Source organism: Ornithorhynchus anatinus, chromosome 4 (genome assembly GCF_004115215.2).
Source record: "Ornithorhynchus anatinus isolate Pmale09 chromosome 4, mOrnAna1.pri.v4, whole genome shotgun sequence".
Classification (NCBI taxonomy): Eukaryota; Metazoa; Chordata; class Mammalia; order Monotremata; family Ornithorhynchidae; genus Ornithorhynchus; species Ornithorhynchus anatinus.
The window spans coordinates 93,406,394-93,421,879 of record NC_041731.1 but is presented as its reverse complement, the minus strand read 5'-3'; the positions used below and the strand labels follow the sequence as shown (position 1 = coordinate 93,421,879).

The 15,486-nt window shown below is 46.0% G+C and overlaps 1 protein-coding gene across 2 annotated transcripts in view; it reads left to right on the top strand.

Annotated features, from left to right (window-relative positions):
• SLC44A3 (solute carrier family 44 member 3) overlaps window positions 1-15,486 on the top strand; it is a 128,830-nt gene that overhangs the window by 91,276 nt on the left and 22,068 nt on the right. For both annotated transcript variants that reach the window (XM_029063923.1, XM_029063920.2), the window contains one exon: window positions 2,343-2,429. In XM_029063923.1, the coding sequence (XP_028919756.1) occupies window positions 2,343-2,429 (87 nt within the window). The remainder of the gene's footprint in view (window positions 1-2,342; window positions 2,430-15,486) is intronic.

The following is a 15,486-nucleotide window of genomic DNA, read 5'->3' as shown; positions in this document are numbered from 1 at the left end:
TACGTTTTGGTTGTGATCTTGGGTCACCACATTTCTGTGGCTTTCATTCTTCTTAGAAAGGCTCTCCACTGCCAAGCAAAAGTGAAAGCTTTCCCCCTTCTTACTTTCTCGTTTTCCTCAGTTTGAATTCTCCAGGTCAGAAGTGTCCCCCCGCCCCCCCCCCCCCCCAGCAAAAAGGGATTCTAATTCTTAGGAGCCAAGAGAGCTTGTGACTCCAGAAGGTCAGCTGGAACTCTTTCACTCAGTAAATCTGTGTGCAGAGCACTGTACTAAGCGCTTTGGAGGGTACAGTATAACAAAGTTGGTAGACTTGTTCCCTGCCCACAACGAGCTTACAATCTAGAGAGGGAGACAGACATCAATATAAATAAATTACGCATATGGGCATAAGAGAAGCAGCATGGCATAGTGGATAGAGCACGGTTCCGGGAGTCAGAAGGTCATGGGTTCTAATCCCAGCTCCGCCACTTGCCTGCTATGTGATCTTTGGGCTTAACTTCTTGCCCAAAGAAGTTAATGCCCAACCTTCACTTAACTTCTCTATGCCTCAGTTCCGAAAATGGGAATTGAGATTGTGAGCCCCATGTGGGACAAGGGACTGGTCCAACCCTATCTGCTTGTATCTACCCCAGCGCTTAGGATGGTGCCTGGTACATAGTAAGCGCTTAACAGATACCATAATTATTAATTATTATTAAGCACTGTCCAGCCGAGGGAGGGGTGAATAAAGTGTGCGATTCCGAGCGTAAGGGCGACGTGGAAGGGAGTGGGAGAAGAGGAAATGAGAGCTTAGGGAAGGTCTCTTGGAGGAGATGTGCTTTCAGTAGTGTTTTGAAGGTAGGGAGAATGATTGTCAGATATAAAGAGGAAACTCTTTGAAGTAAAGACCCTTCCTTTGTATGATCGGTTTTTAAACAGAATGGTCCAGGTGTCTAGTATGGGAGGGTAAAATGTTACCATCAAATTGCTCTCCTGGGGACTTTTTGCCGAATGATTTTTAATGATGGCAAGAGTGCTGAGAACATGTTTTATAAAATTCTTTTCATCAGCATATACAGCTCAACTCACTGACCTAAAACTCCCCCAGGCCTCCACTCGAGTTTCTCTACTTCAGTATTCTCATTCCCAACTCTAACCAAACTGCAAAGAATTCTGACCAAGTTATATCCAGTGGAATCGACTTTTGGGAAAAAAAAATTGCCCATATAAGGCTAGTGTTCTCCAAGGGTCCTCGTGATTTCGGGGATATTTGTGGAAATGCTTGAAGAGATTATTATTTTGGGCTGTGGGTAGTACATTAGACAATTTTTTTTTTTCCCTAAAGTCCTCAGTGTCTTGTTAAACCATTCAATCTCGAGTCCTAAGCATTTCAATTGCGTTTAAAAGGTGCAATTTTCTTTCTTGGACTTTAACCCCGTATCTTTGCCCTGTTTCTAATAATAGCAGAGGTGGAGTTTTTCTGCGTATGCCTCTAAGTAGAACTTGTAGGACCTTTTTTGTATTTATGTTCCCTCCAGAAACCTAACTTTTCAAAACTAGGACTAAATGAACCATAAATGGTGCCATCAAATAGACACATTTGTTTTCTTGTTAAAATCCATGTTCCTTGGTGGTCCTGTGTAATTTTCTTCCTTGGACTTTGACCCGGTATCTTTTCCCTATTTCTAATAAAAGTAGAGATGGAGTTTTTCTACATATATGTCTAGCTATTTAACTATTTTATTTATTTATCTATTTATTTATATTAATGTCTGCTTCCCCCTCTAGATGGTGAGCTTGTGTGGGCAGGAATATGTCTGTTGTTATATTGCACTCTCCCAAATGCTTAGTACAGTGCTTTGCACACAGTAAGCTCTCAATAAATACAAATTAATGAATGAACTAGAACTTACACTTCTTTTTGGTATTTTCTTCCTTCACTAATTTTTCAAAGCTAGGAATAAATGAACCATAAATGGTGCCATCCAATAGGAATATTTGTTTTCTTGATAAATCCATGTTCCCCGATGATCCTGTGGCAGTATTAGAAGGGTTACTGATTTCCCCTGTGGTCAGCGGTTAACAGCAGCTACAGCTGCTCATGCCAGTTGTTTTCTTTCCAGGAGAGAATCTTTAATCCATGGGAAAAAAAAAAATGCTCTGTTCCGCCATCATTATTGCTATGTGATACAAACAGAAAAATGAATTTTCCTACGTGGAGGTGGGAATCTCTCCGAGGCTTTCAGTAGGAATAAACTCCCTCACTCAAAAAAAACAAGCATCCGTTTTCCAGGTTCAGCTGTCTATTAACCAATTCCTCCTTAATTTATTTTTCTCCCTCCCCGCCCCCATCCCCTATGCAGGAGGAGAATGCTTGTGCAAGGTGCATGTTCAGATGCTGTTTGTGCAGTTCCTGTTCGCTTGACAGATGCCTAAATTATCTAAATCAGGTACAAATTCCACCGCAAGCACTACCATAAAGTGAACAAAAGGTCCAAATCATAGAAAACACGAGGGCAGCATTTTTAGATTTTGGAAGAAATGTAGTTCTTTCAATAGCAGCCAAAGACTCCGGAGATGAAATTACTAGGCTAAAGAATACTTACCAGAAATAACCTCCAATGTTTTGTCAATGTGCCGTAGTTTTTTTGTAAGAAAGAAAAGATCTGCTGATTTTTACTTACTCCATCGATGAAGTTTGGTTAAGATACAGATTTCTTTCTAGCAAATATGTTTAATGGATATTTTTAACTTTGCTTACTTGTATTCTGCCCCAGCCCATTTGGATCGGTTGAAAATGGAAGTATTGCGTGCTGAAAATATTGGAAATATTTCACTAGCCTCAAATTTGCACTAATATCAGTTCTTCAGTAATTCATTAGACCGTTTGATCATTTAACTATCTGCCCCCGCAAAATCCCCTTCAGGCAACTTCCCCCAAATGGATATCTATCATAAAGCATAACATGGAATCTAACTGTAGAAAGCCCAAAACCAACCGATTGGTGTCCCACACTTTAAGCCCTAAATTTTCAGGACTGGAACGCTTTTTGTCCCCGGTGTCCAGCATTGTTTTTTTTGGTGTGTGTTTAGCTCTTATTATGTGCCAGACACTGAACTAAGTGCTGAGAGTACATACGAGCTAATCGGGTTAGACCCAATCAATGGCCTCTATGGGGCTCCCGGTCTTAATCATTCAGTTGTATTTATTAAGTGTTTACTGTGTGCAGAGCACTGTGCTAAGTGCTTGGGAAAGCACAATACAGCAGTAAATCCCTGCCCACAAGGAGCTCACACAGATGAGGCAACTGAGTCCTTTCTTCCTTGTTCAAAGCCTCCCCCTGAGGTCCAGCTGAGAGCACCAGATAATAATGTTGGTATTTGTTAAGCGTTTACTATGTGCAGAGCACTGTTCTAAGCACTGGGGTAGATACAGGGTCATCAGATTGTCCCACATGAGGCTCACAGTCTTAATCTCCATTTTACCGATGTAACTGAGGCCCGGAGAAGTGAAGTGACTTGCCCACAGTCACACAGCTGACAAGCGGCAGAGCCGGGATACGAACCCATGACTCCCGAGCCCGGGCTAATTCCACCGAGCCACGCTGCTTCCCAGTTGAGTAATTGACATCCTGTGCAAAGGCGTATTCCCTCTCGGAGGGGTTCTGAGGATTGGAAAGAGCACAGGGCCTGGAGTTAAAAGGACCTGGGTTCTAATTCCAGCTCTGCCACTTGTCTGCTGTGTGACCTTGGGCAAGTCACCTTAACTCCTCTGGGCCACAGTTCCCTCAACTGTAAAATGGGGATTAAGTGTGTGAGCCCCATGTGGAACGTGGACTGCGTCCCACCTGATGAGCTTGTCGCTCCCCAAGAGCTTAGTACAGGTGCCTGGCACATAGTAAGCACTTAACAAGTACCATTTTAAAAAAAACAAAACCACAGAGTTGCAAGAGCCCCGGGCCAAATGCAGAAGGAGGGAGGGGACAGGAAAAGAAGCTTTTTCTTTCCTTGGCAAGAAGATAATATAACTAAGCCTCCCTGACCAGGATGGAAGGATCGAGCTGGCTGTTACTTTCCAGTACAACAATACAGGTGAGGTAGGAGGGGGCAAGGGGATTGAGTGCTTTAAAGGCGATGGTAAGGAGTTTCTGTTTGATGCGGAGGTGGATGGGCAACCACCGGAGGTTCTCGAGGAGAGGGGAAACGTGGCCTGAATGTTTTTCTAGAAAAGTGATCTGGGCAGCAGAGTGAAGTATGGACTGGAGTGGGGAGAGACACGAGGCAGGGAGGAGCCCGTTACAGTATTGCACTCTCCCAAGCGCTTAGTATAGTGCTCTGCACACAGTAAGCACTCAGTAAATACCATGGATTGATTACCTACATGCCCGCACCGGTTTGGGATTCCATGATTGTGTTATCTAGACCCCGGGCTTGGGAGTCAGAGGTCTATCTGTTGCCGACTTGTTCATTCCAAGCGCTTAGTACAGTGCTCTGCACATAGTAAGCGCTCAATAAATACTATTGAATAAATAAATAAATACTATTGAATACTCCCAGCTCTCCCGCTTGCCAACTGTGTGACTCTGGACAAGTCACTTAACTTCTCTGTGCCTCAGTTCCCTCATCTGTAAAAATGGGGATTAAGACTCTGAGCCCCACGTGGGACAACCTGATCACCTTGTATCCCCCAGCGCTTAGAACAGTGCTTTGCACATAGTAAGCGCTTAACGGATACCAACATTATTATTATCTTTCTGCCTTCCATAAAACATTTAACAGGAAGGTTTTGAACTCTTTTGAGTCATCTTGGCTCTTTCTGATTCAGCAAGAAACTTAATTCCAGTTTAAAAAGAAGAAAAGAATCAGCCATTCAGTCGTATTTATTGAGCGCTTCCTGTGTGCAGAGTACTGTACTGAGGACTTGGGAGAGTACAGTACAACAATAAACAGACAACGAGCTCAAGCACTCCCTGCCTCCACAGAGCATCTAAACTGCTTAGTACAATTTTCTGTGTACAGTAAGCGCTTAATAAATACCACTGATTGATGGATTCATCTAATGTTCTTCTGTATCCGCCAAGCTCAACTGATTAACTTTTAATATTTCAAGTTCTCCTTTCTCTCCTCTCATTACAAGTTCGTTTGGTTTCAATGAGCCTCTTTTTTCCGTCCATCAGTAGCATGGACTCGCCTGTGTAGTTTCGGTTCATCCAAAGCCAACTGGCAGGCGATCAGTTTCCCCATTGTGGAGGGCAGCTGTTCAACTCAGAAGAAAGTACTCAATATTTTGTCATTTCAATGGCCAGATTAGCAAAACTATTTCAAGGCCCTGAAAGGACTTCAGCGCCTTCTATTCTCTTTTGTTGTTGTTGTTAAGCACTTACAATATGTCAAACACTGGTCCAAGTGCTGGGATAGGTACGAGTTTTTTGTTCTTTTTAGGTTGGACACGGTCCTTGTCCCGCCTGGGGCTCACAGTCTTGCAAGAACAAGTATCCCCATTTTACATTTGAGGAAACTGAGGCACAGAGAGGTGAAGTCACCAAGGTCACCCAGTAGGCAAGGGGCAGAGCCAGGATTAGAACCCAGATCCTATGACTCCCAGGCCTGTGCTCTCTCCTCTAGGTCACCCTGCTTCCGGTAATTTGTGTGCTAGGTGACTGACTTGTATTTGTTACGAACTAGAAGTAATCCACCAAACAGTGCTTTTAATTTTTGGTCTATGAAAACAAACCCTTCTAAATTTTATATAGATTTGTCAATGGATATCAGAAGAAGCTGGAAATACCCGGAAGTCCTATTACGTCGGGAGTTCTTGAAGAACTCCTATTACGGGAAAATCATGGTATAGTGACCATTGATTCGATGGGAATCAGTGTTTGGGGAAGTTATTTGAAGATGGCACTGTGAAATTTTTTTGGTGCAAATTCCTGAATTCTCATCGTACCCAACTCCAACAGAATTCTTTTCTATTCTCGCCATTCATTATTATCTTACTGTAAAGTTAGCCCAACTCTAAGTATGCACGGTCCAGCAAGGCTGAGGCGGAGGCTGGAAAGGCTAGCAGAGTGGTGCTTTGGCTAATTCCACATGCATGTTCAGAACCATTCCTTCCTGTAGCGGATCTACCTAATCCCGGCTCCGCCACTTGTCAGCTGTGTGACCTTGGGCAAGTCACTTAACTTCTCTGGGCCTCAGTTACCTCATCCGTAAAATGGGGATGAAGACTGTGAGCCCCACGTGGGACAACCTGATTCCCTTGTATCTACCCCAGCGCTTAGAACAGTGCTTGGCACATAGTCAGCGCTTAACAAATACCAACATTATTATTATTATTATTACCTGTGCCAATTTGTGGATCGTGCTATGTCAGAACAGACTGGTGTTACAGAAAGTACATTCCCTAATTCTTCCACCATATTAAATCAGAATCTTGTAATGAAAGCAAATTAGAACAGAACAGTGTGTGTGTGTGTGTGTGTGTGTGTGTGTGTGTGTGTGTGTTCATGTGTGGATACTGTGCATATTGTAAGAGTTTAACATTTAGGTATAGGACTTGCTTAAGAATCTATTTAATCACCTAAAGCAGGATGTGTTTTAGTTGATTTATTTAAAAATGTATCATGCCTTGGATCTTCGGTTTCCATACAAGTGAGATAGATCGAACTATTTTATTGTATTTTCATATATTTAATATTCGGGCCATTAGGGAATGAGCATGGGCCTCGGAGTCGGAGGAACTGGGTTCTAATCCTGGCTCTGCCACGTACCTGCTGTGACCTTGGACATTTCACTTCACTTTTTGTGCCTCAATTCCCTCATCTGCAAATGGGAATTCGGTACCTGTTCTTCCTCCTACTGGAGAGCCCCTGTGGGACCTGAATATCTTGTATCTGCCCCCGTGTTTCATACGGTGCTAGAGGAGCAGCATGGCCTAGTGGACGAGCACAGGTGTAGGAGTCAGAAGGCCTGGATTCTAATCCCGGCTCCACTACGTTCCTGCTGTGTGACCTCGGGCAACTCACTTTACTTCTCTGTGCCTCGTTCACTCATTCAGCGGTATTTATTGAGCACTTACTGTGTACAAAGCACTGTACTAAGCACTTGGGAGAGTGCAATATAACACTAAGCAGACACATTCCCTGCCCACAATGAGTTTACAGTCCAGTCTAGTCTACAGTCTAAGGCTTGGGAGTCAGAGGTCATGGGTTCCCATCCCGGCTCAGCCACTTGTCAGCTGTGCGACGTTGGGCAAGTCACTTCACTTCTCTGGGCCTCAGTTACCTCATCTGAAGACTGGTAGCCATGGGTTAGTGGAAAGAGCATGGGCTGGAGAGCCAGAGGTCGTGGGTTCTAATCCTGGCTCTGCCACTGGTCTGCTGTGTGACCTTGGACAAGTCACTTCACTCCCCTGGGTTCCCTCATCTTTAAAATGGGGATTAAGACTGTGAGCCCCAAATGGGACAACACTTGACTACCTTATAATAATAATAGTAATGTTGGTATTTGTTAAGCGCTTACTACGTGCAGAGCACTGTTCTAAGCGCTGGGGTAGATACAGGGGAATCAGGTTGTCCCACGTGAGGCTCACAATCTTAATCCCCATTTTACAGATGAGGTAACTGAGGCACAGAGTATTTACCCCAGCACTTAGAACAGTGCTTGGTGTATAATAAGCTCTTGACAAGTACCATCATAATTATTATTATGTGGGACAGAGACTGCATCCTACCCAATTTGCTTGTATCTTCCCCGGCGCTTAGTACAGTGCCTGGCACGTAATAAGTGCTTAACAAATACCACAATTATCATTATAATTATGGAGTCTGTGAGCCCCATGTGGGACAGGGACTGAGTCTAACTTGATTTCCTTGTATCCACCCCAGCGCTTAGTACAGTGCCTTGTGCACGTAAGCACAGTGCTTGGCACGTAGTTAGCACTTAACAAATACCATTAGTATTATTATTACTTCCCCCACCTCTTGCCTGTGCCACCCACATCCGTGGTTCCTGGAAGTGGGGAAAGCGGGAAAGGCTACAACAGCGTGGCTCAGCATGGCTCGGAAGCAGCACGGCTCGGAAGCAGCGTGGCTCAGTGGAAAGAGCCCAGGCTTGGGAGTCGGAAGTCATGGGTTCTAATCCCGGCTCCGCCGCTTGTCAGCTGTGTGACTTTGGGCAAATCACTTAACTTCTCTGTGCCTCAGTTACCTCATCTGTAAAATGGGGATTAAAACTGTGAGCCCCAGATGGGACAACCTGATCACCCTGTATCCCACCCCCCCGTGCTTAGAACAGTGCTTCGCACATAGTAAGTGCTTAACAAATGCCATCATTATTATTATTATTATGATTATTATCATTACAGCAGGGTTCTAGACCAGAAGCTCCTTAAGGGCAGGGAATGTGACTGCTAATTCTGTTGTACCAGACTGTAAGCCTGTTGTGGGCAGCGATTGGTCTCTCTTTATTGCTGAATTGTACTTTCCAAGCCCTTAGCACAGTGTTCTGCACACAGTAAGCGCTCAATAAATACGAATGGATGAATGAGTGAATATTTGTTAAGCACTTACTATGTGCCAGGCACTGTACTAAGCTCTGGGGTGGATACAAGCTAATCAGGTTGCACACAGTCCCTGTCCCACATGAGGCTCACAGTCTTGATCCCCGTTTTCAGATGAGGTGACGGAGGCCCAGAGAAGTGATGCGATTTGCCCCAGGTCACACAGCGGACAAGTGGCAGAGCTGGGATTAAAACCCATGGCCTTCTGACTCCCAGGCCTGTGCTCTATCCACTCCGCCGTACTGCTTCTCCCAAGTGCTTAGTACAGTGCTCTGCACTTGGGTAACTATTCAATAAACACCACTGATCGATTCTAAAGGAGCCCCCTTCCCTGCCACTGAACTCCGGGATTCATTCGATTCATTCAGTCTTATTTATTGAGCACTTACTGTGTGCAGAGCACCATACTAAGCACTTGAGGGAGTACGATATAAAAATAAATAGATTCCCTGCCCATGACGAGCTTAGAGTCTAGAGACAAGTTTATCGTCGAGAGGACTGACCGTTTCATCACAGGTGAGGGAGGAATCTCAGTCAGCCCTACACTCTTTCCTCTGAAACAGTCCATCGCCCTGCCCCCTCCTACCTCGCTTCGCTACTCTGCTACTCCAACGCAGCCGGCACACTTCGCTCCTCTAAAGCCAACCTTCTCACTCTACCTCAATCTCATCCAACTCACCGCCGACCCCTCACCCACGTCCCGCCTCTGGCCTGGAACGCCCTCCCTCCTCAAATCCTCCGGACGATTACTCTCCCCCCATTCAAAGCCTTATTTGAAGGCCCATCTCCTCCAAGAGGCCTTCCCTGACTAAAACTTCCTTTCCTCTTCTCCGACTCCCTTCTGCATCATCCTGACTTTCTCCCTTTATTCATCGCCCCTGCCAACCCGCATCACATCACCACTGCGGCTCTGAGTTTTAGCTTGTGCTTCGGCTACCGACGCGTGTTGAAAGAAGGAAGAGATGGTGGAGAAAAAGACAAAGCATTTTTACTCTGTATTACGCTGAAGATTGGTGGCTGGAAAAAACTAAAGATGTTTCCACATCTGTAGTTGTATTTCCTTATATTAACGTCTGTCTCCCTCTCTAGACTGTAAACTCATTCCAGACGGGGAATGTGTCAGTTTATTGTTATATTCATTCATTCATTCAATCGTATTTATTGAGCGCTTACTATGTGCAGAGCACTGTACCAAGCGCTTGGAAAGTACAATTAGGCAACAGGTAGAGACAATCCCTACCCAACAACAGGCTCACAGTCTAGAATGGGGAGACAGACAACAAAGCAAAATAAGTAGACATACTCTCCCAAGTGCATAGTATAGTGCTCTGCACACAGTAAGCGCTCAATAAATACGATCGAACGACTGTCCGACAACCCTAGGCTCAGGCAGGAAAATGACGGTGCTCCGAGGGTTAAATGTCCAATGCCCAGGGATACGTCACAGGAAAATTCCTGGCCTCTAAACCCTCCAACCTCCTGCAACCTGCTGTTCACATTCCTGCTCTTTCACCCCTGTTACTCAGCACCCCTGGAACAAATGAGCTCATGTTGTTCGGCGGCAAAACGTCCGCATGTTACCACCGGCGTGGAACGGAGATTGGGATCTTGGCCCAAAACTGAGAAAAGATAATCTTCCAGAAAATCCTAGTTTCCCTTGAAATATATAGGAAGAGTTCTGTTTTCCAGCTTTTGGTGCGGTGCGGCTTTGTAAGCTTTGATGTTTGGGTCACGGGATTTTCTAGATTGTCTGGACAAGCAGTCGTTGAAATGGCCCGTGATTTTTAGCCTTCCATCTGTGAAACCCCTTCCTCAAGCCTAGGGTTGGCTAGCTGCAATTTTCTTATACACAAGGAAGCAGGTGATGTTACAGTGCTCCGTACTTGAATTGTGCATGGGTCTGGTGTGTGCGTGTGTGTATTTGTTCCAAGACATGTGACCTCTCTTGATCTAATGAGAGTTGAACTGACTGCACTGTGGGAAATAAACTTGACGTACAATTATTGTGTCAAGAATGAATGGCTTCGATACTTTTGAGGCCTCAACCTCTGCACTGTGTTCTCTGAGGGGGCAGGGAAATAATGTCCCAATCCCAAAGACCCCACCTTGAAGTGCTAGGGGCCAACACAAATCCTGCGGGTTCCCAAATTTGGATGTCTCCGCAGTCTGGCGGGGTGGGGAGGGAAAGGGTGCACATAACTTGTTTTTGCCATTTTTGTTTGGTGTGCTTATGTGAAGTGATTTCTCGTCCGAGGGGCCAGATCACCGATTCAAGGGGACTGAAGGGTTTCCTTTCCTCTGCTCCCATCCCAACTTTTCATCAATACCACTGCCGCTCTGAGTTTTAGCCTGTGCTTTGGCTACCGATGCTTGTTGAAAGAAGGAAGAGCTGGTGGAGAGAAAGACGAAGCATTTTTACCCTGTGTTACGCTGGAGATTGGTGGCTGGAAAAAACCAAAGATGCTTCCAACTTCAGAACCCCTATTCAGTGCTTCCTTTCCTAGAACTTGGTGATCCCCAAACCCTAAGCTTGGTATGTGCGGGGAATGTGTCCACTAATTCCGTGGGATTGTACTCTCCCAAGTACTTCGTGCTGTGCTCGGCACCTAGTAAGCAGCGTGGCTCGGTGGGGAAGACCCTGGGCTTCGGAGTCAGAGGTCATGAGTTCGACTCCCGGCTCTGCCACTTGTCAGCTGTGTGACTGCGGTCAAGTCACTTCACTTCTCTGGGCCTCAGTTCCCTCATCTGTAAAATGGGGATGAAGACTGTGAGCCTCACGTGGGACCACCTGATTACCCTGTATCTACCCCAGCGCTTAGAACAGTGCTCTGCACATAGTAAGCGCTTAACGAACACCAACATTATTAGTAAGCTTTCAATAAATGTCATTAATGACTGACTTCAGTATTCCTCTAGGACTAAAATCCAACTTCTCAAAAACACCCGAATCCCAGAGTCTCTGTGCAAATAAGGGATTGTCGGCTGAGCCCTAAATTTGAGTTTCTTTTTTCACAGACACTGGATTTTTGTTTTCCAATTGAATTTCCAGCCTTGGGACCAATTTTAAGATGAACCTGTGAGTGTTCAGATGAAGTAATGGAAAGTTGCTTTCCTTTGGTTTATCCCTTCCTGAGGTATCCCTAGTAAGTCCCCGCTGAAACTGATGAATGGATCTGGGCTAGGATTGCTACTTGGAAGACTCATTTCTTTCCGTTCTGTCTCTGTTGGCATTATGTGGAGTCAAGGAAATGTAGGAGAAATGAGGAGCGTTTTGATTACAGCAGTTGGAAGAGGCAGGAAAACCTGACGGAGAGAGCATGGGCCTGGGAGTCAGAGGACTTGGGTTCTAATCTTTGTCTCCCGTGTGATCTTGAGCAAGTCGTCTCACTTCTCTGGGCTCGTTGCCTCGTCCGTAAAATGGGAATTCAGTGCCTCTTCTCCCTCCTACTCAACTGGAGGCTCCATGTGGGACAGGGACTGACGTGATTAACTCCTCTCTATGCCAGCACTTAGAATAATAATAACAGTGGCATTCGTTAAGTGCTTACCACGTGCACAGTGTTAAGCACTGGGGTGAAATCAAGGAAATGGTTTGGACACAGTCCCGGGCCCATGTGGGGCTCACTCTCTCAATCCCCATTTTACAGATGAGTTAGATGAGGCACAGAGCAGTCAAGTGACTTGCCCAAGGTCACATGGCAGACAAGCGGTGGAGCCGGAATTAGAACCCATGACCTTCTGACAACTAGACCCGATTTCTGTTCACTAGGCCAGAGTGCTTGACACACAGTAGGTGTTTAACAAATATAATTAATTGTATGTCACCGAACTGCAGAGCTCAGAGGGCACAGACTGGCAGTAGTATTCATTCATTCAATAGTATTTATTGAGCGCTTACTATAGTAATAGCACTTATTGAATGCTCACGTCGGAAGTGAGCTGTCCTAGATGCTTGCGAAACTCAGAATAAGCAAATGACAACTCTCCCACCCACAAGACGCTTACACTCTAAAAGTGGAGAATCAATCAGTGGTACTTATTGAGCGCTTACCGTGTGTAGAGCACTGTGCTAAGCACTTGGGAGAAGACAGTATAATAGAACTGCTAGACCCATTCCCTGCCCACGGGGAGCTCAAAGTCTAGTCATTCATTCAGTAGTATTTATCGAGCGCTTACTATGTGTACTAAGCGCTTGGAACGGACAAATCGGTAACAGATAGAGGCAGTCCCTGCCCTTTGACGGGCTCCCGGTCTGATCGGGGGAGACGGACGGACGAGTACGATGGCGATGAACAGAATCGAGGGGATGAACGTCTCATTGAAACAATAGCAAATAAATAGAATCAAGGCGATGTATAATAAAGGATATGAACAGAAGTGCCGTGGAACTGAGGGAAGGGGGAATAAAGGGAGCAAATCGAAATACAAGGAGACTCTAAATGGCGCCAAAAGGTCATTTCTGTACCAGCCACTGAGCTCAGCAGGGTGAGAACGTCCTAGACTAAGGGAGGGAGGTTATCGTCTGTGCCATCTCTTTCTTCAGTGAAAAGGCAACCTGTGTGCACTAGCCCCAGGCTGAAAGCTCCATTGCCCTATCTCGGATCAGCCGGAGTGGCCATTTAAAAAGTGTGTGTGGAATTCCTGTAACCATCAGGAAGTTTGAAAATGAGAAAGAGAGAGACTAGCAGGGGAATCAGTACTAGCTTCCCAACACAAAACAAAGGGTGTGATTGAGGCGCCACTTCAACCCGGAGGAAAACAGGGTAGATGCCATCCCAAGCATAAAAGTACCAGTTGGCCTGGGAGGCGAAAGCGGGAGGCCCGATCCTTTCCGTTTTGGTGCTTCCGAAGAAAAGGTCTGTCGCCATAGCAATCGTCTTTCCACAAACTCCCTTTCCTGCAGTGAGTGCTAGGCTAGAGTACTGAATTCCACTGTTGCACAGAGAGTAATTCTTCTCAGCAAAGAGGGACCTTTGAATTTACATGCTGGATCTCTGCCACGCTGCTTTTCTCATGCTACCTAACAGATCGGCCTTTCTGCGTACTCTCCTCCCCTCAACAGAAGGCATCGTGAAAGAGGGAAGTGTCTTCTGAACAGCCCTCGCCGAATGAACGGTTACGTTTAATAATAATTATGGTATTTGTTAAGCGCTCACTGGGTGCCGGGCACTGGGCTAAGCTCTGAGGCGGATGCAAGCGAATGGGGTCGGACACGGTCCTTGTCCCGCGTGAGGGTCGCGGTCTCAATCCCCGTTTTACAGATGCGGTAGCTGAGGCACAGCGAGGTGAAGTGACTTGCCCAAGGTCACACAGCCGACAAGTGGCGGAGCCACTTGGAGATTCGGAGAGACCTAGACGTCCCCATCCTTCCTTACCCTTCTCCCCTCTCACCTCCCCGCAGCTTTCTTGTCTCCGCCTCGAGGAACTATTTTGTCCAAACTTTGAACTAAAAAAGGTGAGCCTCCTTCTTTAAGATGCGGTCATAACAAAAGCAGAATTAATAATGCCTTAAATTTGCTTAGCACTTTCATTTTCCCAAAGTGCTTTCTCCTCCGTTATCTCATTTTACTTCCACGTTATCCTTCCGAGGGAATAGTAATAATTCTGGCATTCCTTAAGCGCTTTCTATGTGCTAAGCACTGGCAGAGATACAAGATAATCAGATCACATATCATTGATATCCCAGATGGGGCTCACAGGCTGAGGGGGAGGAGGAACAGCTGTGGAATCCCCATTTTACAGTTGAGGAAACTGAGGTACAGAGACGTAAAACGACTTGCCCAAGGTCGCACAGCAGGCCATGGGTAGGGCCCGAATTAGAATCCAGAGCCTCTGACTCTTGGGCCCGTGCTCTTTCCAATAGGCCGCGCTGCTTCTCGGGAGATGAGGCTCCAGTTTACAGATGAGGAAACCGAGGCACCAAGCAGTTAGGTGTTTCGATCAACGTCATTCAGCAGGCTAGTGAGAAGCAACATGGCGCAGTGGATAGAGCACGCGCCTGGGAGTCAGAAGGTCGTGGGTTCTAATCCGGGCTCCGCCACTTGTCTACTGTGTGACCTTGGGAAAGTCACTTTACTTCTCTGGGCCTGAGTTCCCTCATCTATAAAATAGGGATTAAGACTCTGAGCCCAGGGACTGCGTCCAATCTTGTATCTATTCCAACACTTAGAACTAGTGCCTGGCACATAGTAAGATTTTAACAGAGACCATAATTATTATTACTATTATTAGAGGCAGAACCGGGACTAGAAGCCAGCTTTCCTGTTTCCTAGTACCGTGTTCTTTCCACAGGGGAGGGGATCCCCTACGTGTACCCTAAAACATGCATTCATTCTTTCATTCAAAGTAATAATAATAACGTTGGTATTTGTTAAGCCCTTACTATGTGCAGAGCACTGTTCTAAGCACTGGGGTAGACACAGAGTCATCAGGTTGTTCCACGTGAGGCTCACAGTCTTCATTCCCGTTTTACAGATGAGGGAACTGAGGCACAGAGAAGTTAAATGACTTGCCCACAGTCACCCAGCTGACAGGTGGCAGAGCCGGAATTTGAACCCATGACCTCTGACTCCCAAGCCCGGGTTCTTTCCACTGAGCCACGCTGCTTCCCCTTAATATTCAATCATATTAAGTACTTACACTGTACTAAGCGCTTGGGCGAATACAGTGTAATGATAATAACAATGTTGGCATTTGTTAAGCGCTTACTATGTGCCGAGCACTGTTCTAAGCACTGGGGTAGATACAGGGGAATCAGGTTGTCCCACACGAGGCTCACAGTCTTCATCCCTATTTTACAGATGGAGTCACTGAGGCACCGAGAAGTGAAGTGACTTGCCCAAAGTCACCCAGCTGACAGGTGGCGGAGCCGGGATTAGAACCCATGACCTCTGACTCCCAAGCCCGTGCTCTTTCCACTGAGCCACGCTGCTTCTCCGATAGACAGC